Source organism: Condylura cristata, unplaced genomic scaffold (assembly GCF_000260355.1).
Source record: "Condylura cristata isolate star-nosed mole 26May11 unplaced genomic scaffold, ConCri1.0 scaffold00007, whole genome shotgun sequence".
Lineage (NCBI taxonomy): Eukaryota > Metazoa > Chordata > Mammalia > Eulipotyphla > Talpidae > Condylura > Condylura cristata.
This window is the reverse complement of record NW_004567108.1, coordinates 23787954-23801182: the sequence shown is the minus strand read 5'-3', so window position 1 is coordinate 23801182 and position 13229 is coordinate 23787954. Positions and strand designations below refer to the sequence as shown.

Genomic DNA, 13229 nt, shown 5'->3' with positions numbered 1-13229 from the left:
TTTGATCCCGCCTGCCCAGGAAGTGACCCACAAGATGCAGCAGACCTCTCTTGGCCGGCCGGCCGCTGCTCCCCTCAGCAGTGTACTTCGACAATCTGCCTGTTCTGCTCCCCACTCTGTCTCTGGTGAATCCTCTCACCTCCCCTGCACCTCTGGCTTCTACCCTCTTCTGTATGCATAAATAAGTGAATCTTTAAAAACAAACAAACAAACATGTAAGTCAATTTTCAGCCAGGAATTATTTTTTCAGTGCTACAGGATAAAACTCATAATGGATTCGCAGATATATGTTGACACTATTACATATGAATAAAAATATTACCACTGATGTTTTGCTCATTTCGTTTAATGGTATTAATTGCTCTGAAGGAATACTGGTTTCATTTACTCTAGGTTTCTCCATTACAACTTCCCTTTTAGATGTCTCCAAAATTTCTGTACATTAGAAAATAAAACAAACATATATTAAGATAACAAACCATATTATATGTGGTTAATAAACTCAAGTTAAACTTAATTATGTAGAAAAAAATATGTTGAAAAGGCTTATTCATATCAAATACCCAGACCACATACCAAGATGTAAAAAATAGTCAACAAGTTGAAGGGTTCTGTTATCACTACAATAAAGATGGTCAAAATACAGCAAGTCCTTTTCCATACATTTACCTTGATTGAAATTTGTATGCTATTTATGTTCATATTTAATATAAAGCATCTGTAACTGTAAACTACAGAAAATTCTGTCAATAGTTCATTTTGATGTTAATATAGACTATGTTAAGAATCGAAAGTAAATATTAATTGCCTTGTTCATTTAAAATGTTAAATTCTAAGGTACTGCATTTAAAAATTGGTGGTGTCCTTTAGCATAGTTATTCTTTTTTGAAATAAGGAGAGCGAAATGTATACAGATAAACACGCATATATCAAGAAATAGTCTTAATAAAAATATTAATAGGGCCGTCACAGGTGGCGCAACAGGTTAAGATGCAGCACTGCAAACTGGCTGCAGCCGCCTCACTGCGAGTTTGATCCCCGGCCCTAGAGGTGACACACATGGTGCGGCAGATCTCTTCTGACCCACCCACTGCTCCCCTCAGCAGTGCACCTCGTGGATCTGCCTGCTCTGCTCCCCACTCTGTCTCTGGTGAGTCTCTTGCCACCCCTGCACCTCTGGCTTGTAACCCAGTTCTGTATGCATAAATAAATAAATCTTAAAAAAAAAAGAATATTAATATCTGGTTTGAAGAACAGAAACAGTGATATAGGAAATATTTCCTAGCTTCTAAAATTAAAATATTTCTTCAACTCTTTTCTATGGGAAAAAAAAATTGACCTAATAAACAAATGTGCTAAAAAGATATTTGCAATTTTCTATTAGGGTTCTATTAGCAATAGTTTAATTTTATGTAAATGAATTTGCTGTTTTGTTTACTTACATTTGATATATGATGATGAATTATATACTATGATGTGCATTTTCTTTTAAGACCCATAAGAAACAACTTTTTCTCATGGCTTGAGCAAAGTAAATTTCAAAAATGTACTGGCTTTTCTGACAAATATAATCATTCAGAAGTTGCATGTTTTTATTATTTTTCTAAATGTAGTTCTATGAGCTTAGTCATGAATGATTCCTAAGTAACACAGTTCACAGAAAAAGTATTTTGGGCTGATGTTAAAGCTAATTTCAACATTCTTATACATAAAGTACCTTGAAAGGCAAATATTCATTTTGGTAGGTGATATAAACATCCATTTGGAAATTCTTATCAGAATTTATCTTTCTGAGGATTAGTTTTTACTAACTTAAGTGTCTCTTAATCATTTTGGATTTGTGAACACTTCTGAGAAATTGATTAAAGTGACAGAACACTCCTTCCAAAATGCACAATATTAATGCACACACACACGATCAGGGATTCCTATAACCCTTTGTAAAGTTCATTTATGAACCCCAAGGGTGTATGGACTGCAGCTTATGAATCCTGCTTTATTTCTCAGCACACATCATAACATAAAGAAGGTTTCAAACTCAGTGTTATAACATTTAGTCTAAAATACTTTCTCTATAACTTGCCTTTTATTGTCTTTTTAAGATGGTGTTATAAATAGGGTCAATTCTAACAATGACATAAAATCCAGATTGAACAAAGACCTTTAAATAAAGAAAATGAAACTATAAGGTTATTAAAAGAAAATATGGAATTTTCAGAAAGAAAAATCTGTCTCTAGTTTTCAGAGGGACACACAATTAACAATGAAAATAGATATGACAAACTGTCTTACATGATGAAATCTTAAAAAAATACTTAATAGACATTAATTTTTGGAGCAGTTTCAGGTTTTCAAGAATTTAAACACAAAGTACAGAAAATTTCAATATACTATATTTCTCCCTGCCCTCATTTTTTATAATTATTAATTATCTTGCATTAGTGTGGAGCATTTCTTACCACTGATGAATTAATATTGATGGATTATTATTAACCAAAGTCCATAGTTTACATTAGGATTCATTCTTTGTGCTACACAGTTCTACAGGTTTTGCCAAATACATGTTTTACATCCACTGTTACTGTATTTCACAGAAAAGATTGACTGCTCTAAAAATCCACCCCCTCCTCCTCCACCCTCTCTTCCTGGCAACCACTGATCATTTTACAGTCTCTATACTTTCACTGTTTCCAGAATGCCATACATGTGAAATCATATAGTAGACATTTCAATGTCCCTTAGCAATGTCCATTTAAAATGTGCATTGAAAGTTCCTCAATGTCTTTTCATGACTTGATTCTCATGTCTCTTTATCATTGAGTAATACCCATTTCATTGATGCACCATGCTTTGTTTATCTACTCACCTACTGTGGGGTATTTTGGTTGCTTCCAAATGTTGGCCATTATGACCATACCTGGAATAAACTTTTGTGTGCAGGTGCTTGTGTGGACATAATTTTTCAACTTATGTTGGGTAAATACCTAGGACCACAATTACTGGATAAGATATTATCAAATCATCTATCAAATTTCTATTTTATTTTACATTCTTATCATTAATGAGAGTTCCTGTTGCTTCACATGACTGACAATGAATTTGACACTGTTACCAGGTCTTTTAGATTTTAGCCATTCTAATAGGTGTGCTATTGACTTGTAATTTGCTTTTCCCTGCTGACATAAGATGTTGAGTATCTTTTCATATGCTTATTTGCCATCTGTATATGTGTACTAAGGAACGTGTTCAGCTTTTTTGTCCATTTTTTTTCCATTGAACTTCCTATTTTCTTGTTGATTTTTAAGAAGTCTTTTGCATCTTGGATACAAGTTCTTTATCATAGTTATTTTGTAAATAGGACTTATCTTTTCATCCTGTTAATGATCAGAACTTTTTTTTAAAAAAAAAGATTCATTTATGCATATGAGAGCTGGGGTATAGGCCAGAAGTGGGATAAGGATGAGAAGATTCAGCAGAGACAGAGTTGGGAGCAGAACAGGCAGATCTACTGAAATGCACTGCTGAGGGGAGTGGTGGGTGAGATGGGAGAGGTCTGATGCACCATGTGTGTCAGTTCCCTGGCCAGGAATTGAACTCATGCTGCAGTTGCTACAGATAGCTTGCTAGTGCTGAGACATAACCCCTTGCACCACCAGGGAGGCCTGACCAGACCCTTTTTCACTTGTGATTCTATTTTACAAACTTACTGAACGGATATACATACAAATGTATAAGGACATTTGCTGCATCATCTTTTTGTAGTTAAACAGATGAAGAAAAAATGATCATTACTGTATAGCTGGGGGCCTCCCTTGTGGCACAGGGGTTAAGTCCCAGCACTATCAAGCTATAGCCAGCCACTGCAGCATAGCAGACTTCTTGCCCGCTGCTCACCCCAGCAGTGTATTTCAGTAAATCTGCCTGTTCAGCTCCCCATTTGTCACCGGTGAATCCTCTCACCCCCCCCCCACCATGCCTCTGGATTACTCTCCAGTTCTTGTATGCATAAATAAATTATAATTTTTTTAATGATTAAGAAAATGCATGACTGGCTAAATTATAGAATATGCACCAATGGAAAGCTATTCATCTCTTAGGAAAAATAAAATGTTTCTACATAATTGTTAATAAAAAAGGATTTTTGCATAGTATGACAAGATTTTATATTATTTTGACATGGAATATATATAAAGGTAGTCACCTATGAAAAGACAAACTAGAAAGCTTAAGAGGAAAAGAAATTTTCTCCTAACCATTTTTCCTCCTTAAAATGTTTACTGTATGCATAAACTACTATTAAAAAAAATAAGTAGGAAAAATAATAAAGTCAAATAACTAATGACATGAGTGGTCAAACTTGGATTCTTAACATCACTTTACTTTTCTACAGGTAGTTCATAAAATTTGTTAATTCAAGAGTTATTTGGAAAAATAACAATGGTTTGATATATAAGCTTTGTAGATGTATTTTTTAGAAATAACTGAAATTTTGTAGCTATAGTTAGACTTATAAAAAAAAAACTAGTTGTCTTACAGGTCTCATACCATTCTCAAATACATCATGTTGATTTACTCAAAGGTAAGCTTACCAAGACTTCTCTTGTTGGAAAGCAATTCTGTGGTAAAATTTAAAAATATGAATTATCAAATAATTATGATAGCCTTTAAGATATAATCCCCCTCCACAAATTTTTAGGACATTAGAACTAATCATAATCGTGTACAGAGAAGCAAAAAGGATCACTTTATGTAGATAGTAATATTGAACTTAGGCAAATAAATCTCATGATTTTAACAAATTGTTATTTTTACATTTGTTTGGAATTCAAAATGGTCATTTTTAAAATTCAGTATTGTAAAACTTCATGAGCTCTGTGAACATTTGACAAATGATTTCACCTATTTTAACGTACATTGAAAATTCTATACAATTATTAGCATTGTCTAGAAAAGGTAGTCCACTTTGGACTCATCACTCTGAAATATAGTTACTAGCATGCACTCGATGGTGGTTTCTTTAAGAAAACACCCAGATTAAGGACCTCGGTAGAGTGCAGAGAGTCACAGGAATGCCAGCTGCTGAACAGCCTCCCCCTACAGAGTTCGCTGTGGTTCATTTTATACTTCTGGTTAGTTTCCACACTGCCGCTTTCTTTCATAGAGTAGAGGTTGGCAGTACTTCCCTGTGACATCCACTTTCACACCCAAATTGGTCTTCATAGGCTCCCATTGTGTGCACTACAAAGCAACTTGCCTTGTTGGCAGCTCTGAGTGGGAACTGTAAGTCTTTCTTTTCTTCACTGTTCTTTTCTGGCTCACAAGCAACCTCCCACCAAAAGCTGAATCTGTAGAAGAGACTACATCCAAGAGATAATACTATGAAAAAGTATGAAGAGAAGCCCAGGTGGCCACCTTGCAAATTTCCAATGTGCAAGCCTTCGACCTCTCTGCCCAAGAAACAGCTAAAGTCCTAGTGTAATGAGCTTTACAAACCCTAGGAGCCTCTTTACCTTAACTATATACGCCTCCCTAATACAATCCCTTAACCATCCAGCCAAGGAACTCTTAGAAGCCATTTGACCCCTCTTAAGACCCCCTAAGAGTACAAACAATCTTTCAGAAGATCTGAAATCTTTGATTCTTCTGAGACAAACCCTAAGTGTTCTTCTTACATCCAATTGAAGCAGCCATTGCTCTTTGTCATTGCTGGGGCTATAGAAAAATGAGGGCCAAGAAACCTCCTGGTTTAGATAAATCTCAGATGCCACCTTTGGAGAAATTGAGGAACTGCCCAAAGAACAACTTTATTCTGAAGGGGTTTTAGAAATGCCCCATAAATCAGACCTGAGGCTACTCCCTAAGATATCAACTAAAAGAAATACAGTATGGCATCATACCAGTCAAATAACATCCTATCAATTTGTGAAACCCCCAAAACAAAAATCATCAAATCATGACCAAACAAAAGCAAATAAAAATAATAACTAATTATCTGTACTTTCTCAGAAAAAATATTTTGTATGTCTCCACAAAATCTATTGCATCACATTCAAATGACTATAAGTACTGCCAGTTTGGCTGGGTCTACAATAAAGTATTAAATACCAAAGTAGAAAACAAAGTATTTTGTTAATCATCTTTATATTTTCTCTATGTGATGTTAAGCACCTGGATATTTTTAAAACATCTGGATGATGAAAAAAAAAAAAAAACACCTTCCTTTCAGCACATTGTTTTGGTTATGTAGACATAGTAGGCAACTCTTTCCAAGATCTTTATTAGTAAAATATGCTTCAATCAAAAGAAATACTCAGGAAACTAAAGGACTTGGGTTTCCCCCACCTCCACCTCATTCTCTCCCTCAAAAGATTTTTTAAGTAAAACATTAACTATCAGAATAATTTAAGATACATTTGGTTTCTTTAATCATCCATTTCAAGGAATCTTTCCCTTTCTGATTTAAGAAACTAATGCTTTTGATAAGAATTGCTTAACTTGGCTACACTTAATAAGACATTTAAGATTTTTCTTGACAATTTCCGTCAACATCATTCTTTTCAGGGAGTCATTCATATAGAGAGATATCAGATTAAGTCAATCTTAGTTTGGTTACCAAAAAACATCTGAATTTCCACAATGAAGAATACATATGCCACAAGGAGATGTTCTAGAACTTAGACATTTCCTACAACTATCTTTAGAAATTCTTCCACATGCTATGTTTGAAAACCTACAATACACTATGTGATAGTGAAGTTACTTTTATCTACACATTCCTCATATGATACCTAATTTGGGATAAGACATCTTTTGTGACATAATTTATGTATTTTTTTCTGTTAATTTGTTCAATTATGGTGACTATAACTCTCAAAATATAGTTTGCAAGTTTAAACATTGCTTGAGTTTAATCTAGTTTAAGTGTATCTGTTCTTTCTTTTCTCCTTCTCCCACCTCCAAAATCATTCTGGCAAAATGTTGCTTCAATTCTTAACCATTTTTGTTGTAAGTCTTTACAACACCTCTCTAACATAATTCTACTTTGAACTTATACTGTCCTTACAAAGACTAAAAGTTCTCAGAATTGACTTCATCTTTCATTTGGCTTGCCTCAGACAAATACATGATGAGCCTGAGGTCCAGATGTTCTATATTTCACTGTTTTGTGATTCACCCCTAAAAAATACCATGCTAGAGATGTGGATGAGGGATGCCAGGGATGATGGATGAGTACTAATGCCAAGTGTCAACTAACTGAGGCATCAACATGTCAATCAAAGATGAAGCGGTCATACCTCTCTTTTCAGCTCCTTTTGGACACATTCAGTATCATCCAGAAGACCCATTAGTACCCACATCATTTCTAATTAAATTTAATTTTTCAATATTTTAATTTATAATTTGTCTAATATTTTGATTGTTTTCCACTTAGTTTTTCTTGTCAGGTTCAGAAATCTATAATCTCTTCAAATTATCTCTAAATTTGGAAAAATTATCTACATTATTTACTTTATTTTCAATAGAGCTACCTAAACCTCACCCAAAACAGAGAAGTTTCAGTAAGTTACTACTGAATTCACTTCAACCCTATAATTTTTCTAGTAGTTTTTAGCCAAGCAAAGTAAATAAATCAAAATAAAAATAGACATATTCAACTAAATCTAATTCAGGTATTCTCTTCTAAGACATCTGTCGTGGGGGTTAAAATTTCATAGTGGTAGTTTTTTGCAAATGCAATCACAAGGTTTGTTCTCTTAAAATGGTATAATGTAAGAGAACTTTTTATTATCATTCATTCTGAAATAGAAGACAATATTTTACACTATAGATACTATAATAGAGAACATAACCATTATGTTTTTGAATTCCACCTTTAATATTAGAAACATTTCAACACACATGATTTGGTTAAGACTAAACTTAAGACGATGTATTATTAGATAAACTTTTATCTACACATTCCTCATATGATACCTAATTTGGGATAAGACATCTTTTGTGACATAATTTATGTATTTTTTCTGTTAATTTGTTCAATTATGGTGACTTAACTATCTTAAGAACTAATTTTTATTGATTATTATTTGCTAAATATTCTTTTAAACACTTTACATATACTAAATCATTTAATTCTCAACCTTATTTAAACTATTGAAATAAAATTGTCTAGCCTTGAGAAAAATTAGAAACATTTTTCTAAAACAAGAAAATTAGTCAGCTCCTATACCATAATTTTAGAGATGAGAAAACTGAGGTCTACTGAAGTTAATATTTTGTTCAAGATCTTCAGGCTGCTAGTAAGCAGAAGGGATGCTCCAGATCTTCTAATCTTTTGAATTGAAAAAGAAAATCAGACTCGACAAAGACAATTATCTAGAACTAATTCATGAAGTATTGTCAACTAGAAAAAAATAATGGAATTTATGTGTATAAAGAAAAGAAATATAATTCCAGGATGACTTACATTTAAGGTTTACTTACAGTATTCTATCTTTTTTTTACGTTAATGGTATAGATTCAGAGGTATGAAATAAATCCAGAAAAATTGTGAACTAATATAAAAGAACTTGTTACCTGAAGCATTTGTGGGTATATTGAATGATAAAAACATATCTTCAAACAATTCTTGGACATCCTTTTCCATCTTCCAAAGTGATTTTACAAGCTGTGATAAGAATTTGAGTTCATCTAAGGAAAGGAAGAAATTTTTTCCTTTCTGTCGACATTCAGGAGTCACTGAAAAGAGAAAATCAGTACTATTTTACATTTTGTTTTCTTAATTATTAGATCTATGTGATTTCATCAAAACCAAGAAGAATCTCAACAAATAAGCTAAATTTGTTCTTTAAAATACATATATAAAATCTCTTAGGGATTCTTTCTTCTGGGAAACTGGAGGTAAGTATTTTGTTTGATTCAAATATAACACGCAAATAAATTGACTTAAAATTATAAATAGGAATGCTATTTATTGTTGTAAAATTTGTGTTAATCTCATTTTTTTAAGTCTTTCATGACTTGAATTTAATTACAAGGAAACAACAGACAAACCCTCACTGATGGACATTCTATAAAATAACTGGTCTGTGTTCTTCAAATGTGTCATATTAGAAAACACAAAGACTTGCAGAAGTTCTAGTCAAAAAGACTCTAAAATGTCTTTCCATAGTCAATGGATAATAAGTGTATTTATTAAATCTTAGTATAAACTACACTATTAGGGTAATGTGGTGAAATCTGAGCAAAATTTACAATCTGATATTACTGTCTGATTACTCATTTTCAGATTTATACAACTACACTATGGTTACTAAAGAGAATATCCTTGTTTATAGGAAATAGACACTGAAATATATAAAGGCAAATGTTTGCAACCTCTTGTCAGTTGGGGAGGAATACTTTGCAAGAAAGAATGCAAATGTGGAAATATGGTAAAATATTAATATCTGGGATCTAGATATTTTGTTTAAGTATGAAATTAAAATAGAAATCTTAAAGAAAAAAGTCTAGGTAAAGAATATGTCATGTCTTCAATATGTTAGGAGTACTATTTCTATATTATTAAGAAGCAGCAAATTAACTTAGTTGTATATAGACTTCATATTTCACGAAATTATATTTAAAAATAATTTCTGTCTAAATAATTGTGATATCTATTGCTTTCATAAGAACAATACAATTATAAGTATAAATGTTCTCTCTTATAATTATGCTATTCCTTAAGTCACTTTGACATTTTAACAGGCTAGCAAATACCTTAGATTTAAGCATCTGAAGAATAAGGTTGACATCATTAAATGGCAGTTTTGACCATGTTTTAAGGAATTTAAATAAACCATCTCTTAAAACATGAATTTAAGAAATGTTTTAAGCTTAATTACAAATTAGAAAATTTGTAAACTCTAATAAAATAAGCACCAAGTGTCTGGAGAAAAATAATACTAAAGAGTACTATGCATATTTTTATCACTGGATAAAGATTATCTTCATTTCATGAATTTAGAAGCAAGATTCAAGAATTATAACAATATAGTGAGTAATCTACTTCAGTGAAATTTTTAAATGTTGGTATCAAATTTGTAGTCATAAGATACAATTTTTACTGAGGACCAAAAATATTAAGGTGCCTGTAGCTAGAGAGAAGTAATCTACCAACTTAAATTTTTATCTCTAAATTGATAATAACTGCACATAAATGTCATAGTCACATTAAAAAAATATTCCATAGGCCTACCAGAAAATATAAGCATGTACTTGCAGCATATAACTACAATTTTTCCAGAAAAACTATAGCCTCAAATGAAAAGAGAACAACTAGTTCTGTTTATGTGTTGCTTGAGTTTCACTTGGACTGTTTAATTTCATTTAAGTTTTGCTCATGTAAAAGGGGTTGAGGGGTGAAGTTAATTTAATCTTCTAAATTTTAAATATGTTCCTTTCAGATTTAAAATGTGAATAAGTCAAATATTCATAGAATTTAAGAATACTTCCTAAGTCTTTATGATGAAAGGTCACTCCATAACTTGATCAGAATTTAACATATTTAAGAATACTGTGTAGCTCAATTCTAACATCTATAAAGTTTGCAAAGAAACACTTCCCTCCCACAATTCTTAAGATTCAAAGCACTATGATTTAAGTGTACTATTTGTTTAAAAAGTATAGAGTCTGGAGATTCTACATAAAGGTATTTTTACTTCATGACCTGGATTTAGAATGATCATCTATTCCATAAATGAAGAATTAAAAGGTAAATCTATTTCCATTCAAAGAATCTTTATAACTTAATAATGAAAAAGAACAGAATAATATGTGTGACCTAAATCTAATCATTTTTTTCCCCCAAGAAGCTGTGATTATTGTAGAGGTCCATTAATTAGTAGTCTTTACTACCTGTCACTATTAGCTCAGTATTCTCTAAAGAGTACTGAGATTCTGAATATATGGGAAGATAATTCTGTGATAAGTTTATTTTGTGAATGTCTAATTAAAGCAAATTTAAACATAAAGGTGAAACCATTACAAATTAATTTGACTTATTTCCCTCACAACGTCTTACAGGGCTAGTGCTTAATCATAACACTTTAGGTCATGATTTCTATTTGTCTAAACATTTCTATTTTATGTCCTTTAGATGCTTCACTGTTAATCATATTAGAAAAAAGTTTCCCCCAGCAGATATTTGCTTTCCTTTTGATTTCAATAAATTAATCTCTCTTTTATTCTCCTTTCAAGATTCTGTTTGCCACTCTCCTCCAAGTCAACTCTTTGGAAAACCTTATCTAGATACAATCAGAGGTTCTCTGGTTCTCCTTTGCTCTCTCAGTCAATCTGGCCTTTGTCTATATATAGGTAATAATACATACCATTATTATTAAGTATCTGAAGTAATGATTTTTGCTTTATTATAGGATGAGTTCTAGAGTTCTTAGGAAATACACATTTTTCTATATCCCAACAATAATAGAGAAAAATTAAATTTCTATTTTAGAGCGAGGTTTTTAACTTACCACTAAATAATAATGAATAGTCCATTGCAGATAATAACTAGAGACTTGAGGGTTTTATTTTAATATAAATTATTTTCCCTACCCCCTCTATGAAATATTAAGAAAAACTTTCTACAATGCGATAAAAATTCTCTGCTTTCCTATTATTTTGTTTAGAACACAATTTAATTTTTTCTTCATGGCAGAGTTATGATGAAAGTTACTTATTTCTATGCTGCACTGAAGAACTCCTGCTGGTCCCTCTGCTAAAAAGTATTTCACACACACACACACACACACACACACACAAATCACTTGAAAAGCGTTCTATGATGAAATAGGTTTGGAAATTACTGCATACTAAGTATGCTTTAAAGTGATTCACAATGCATATTAGCATATTTAACTCTATTTATTTAGTAATAGTAAAGGTTTTTAAAACTTATCAATTCTCAGATTTCTTAACCAATAAACACATTCACTAACACATCTTTTAACTTCTGGGACTTTCACGTTGAACTACTGTTTTTCTAAAAGATTTGTTTATTTTTTTATTCCTTCAGAACTGGGGTACAGGCCAGAGGTGCAGGGGCGATGAAAGGATTCACTGCAGACAGTGGGGAGCAGAACAGGCAGATGGACTAAGTACACTGCTGAGCAGTGGGAGAGACAGGATAGGTCTGCTGCTCCATGTGGGTCACCTCCGGGGCTGGAGAAGGAACTGGCACTGAAGTAGCTGTGCCTAGCTTGCAGGTGCTGCGTGCGTCCTAACCCACTACGCCGCCAGGGAGGGCTCTAAACTGTTGTTTAAAAGACATTACAGTGGCCCTCCCTGGCGGCACAATGGGTTAAAGAACAGCACTAAGAAGCTAAAGCCACTTCAGCATGAGTTCGATCCTGGCCCCCGAAGTGATCCACTTGGCGCAGCAGACCTCTCCTGACCGCCGGCTGCTCCCCTCAGCAGTGTACTTTGACAGTCAGCCTGTTCGGCTCTCCACTGTCTCTGGTGAATCCTCTCACCGCCCCTGCACCTCTGCCCTGTACCCCAGTTCCCAGTTCTGTATGCATAAATAAATCTTAAAAAAAAAAAAGACATTACAGTACTACTTAAGTATGTATTTCCACATTGAAAGTCTTCCCTCTTGTTGTCATTTATCTTCACTGTGAGTTCTTGTTGATGACTGCCTGATTGATTTTACCAGTACTCACTTTCACTTGAAAGTCGCGACTCCTAATCATTGCACACTGCTGACCGCTTTGAGAAATGAATGAGTCTCCTAAATCCCTGTAGACCTTCTCATTGAAAATAACCATGCTCTTTATGTTTATGTCAAGGCTAAACAGAACCATCTGAAATCTATTCAGGGCTCTCTTCCAGGGCTAGGTTCAGGAACTTTCGTGTTATTAAGAGTGCAAAAACCCAGGTCATCGCTAGATCTCTATTATGCAAGGGCCCAGGTGAGTTTCCTGCACACGAATTTGAGACCACTACCTGGGGTGTCCAGGAACCCTAGACTGTCAAAAGTAATTCTTCAGAAAGCCTAGATTTTGGTCTTAGCAGTTCAACCAATGAGGTTCATTGTATAAAAACACCATGGTCAAAAAAATTTTATTTTTGAATGAATGAAAGAAATACAGAACTGTAGGAAGTTTCTAACAGCATATCCTACACATTTTTTCGGGGGTATGGGGCGGGGGAACACATTCCCAGAAAAACACCTAGTAGTTGGAGTTCTTTAG

At 33.3% G+C, this 13229-nt stretch overlaps 1 protein-coding gene across 1 annotated transcript in view; it reads right to left on the bottom strand.

Moving 5' to 3' along the window:
• LOC101622094 (uncharacterized protein KIAA0825-like) overlaps nucleotides 1-12803 on the bottom strand; it is a 63570-nt gene extending 50767 nt beyond the window's left edge. Inside the window, exons 1-3 of the mRNA XM_012721757.1 lie at nucleotides 12689-12803; nucleotides 8575-8736; nucleotides 326-435 (exon numbers count right to left, since the gene is read on the bottom strand). Of these exons, the coding sequence (XP_012577211.1) occupies nucleotides 326-435; nucleotides 8575-8736; nucleotides 12689-12803 (387 nt within the window). The remainder of the gene's footprint in view (nucleotides 1-325; nucleotides 436-8574; nucleotides 8737-12688) is intronic.
• Between the last annotated feature and the right edge of the window lie 426 nt (nucleotides 12804-13229).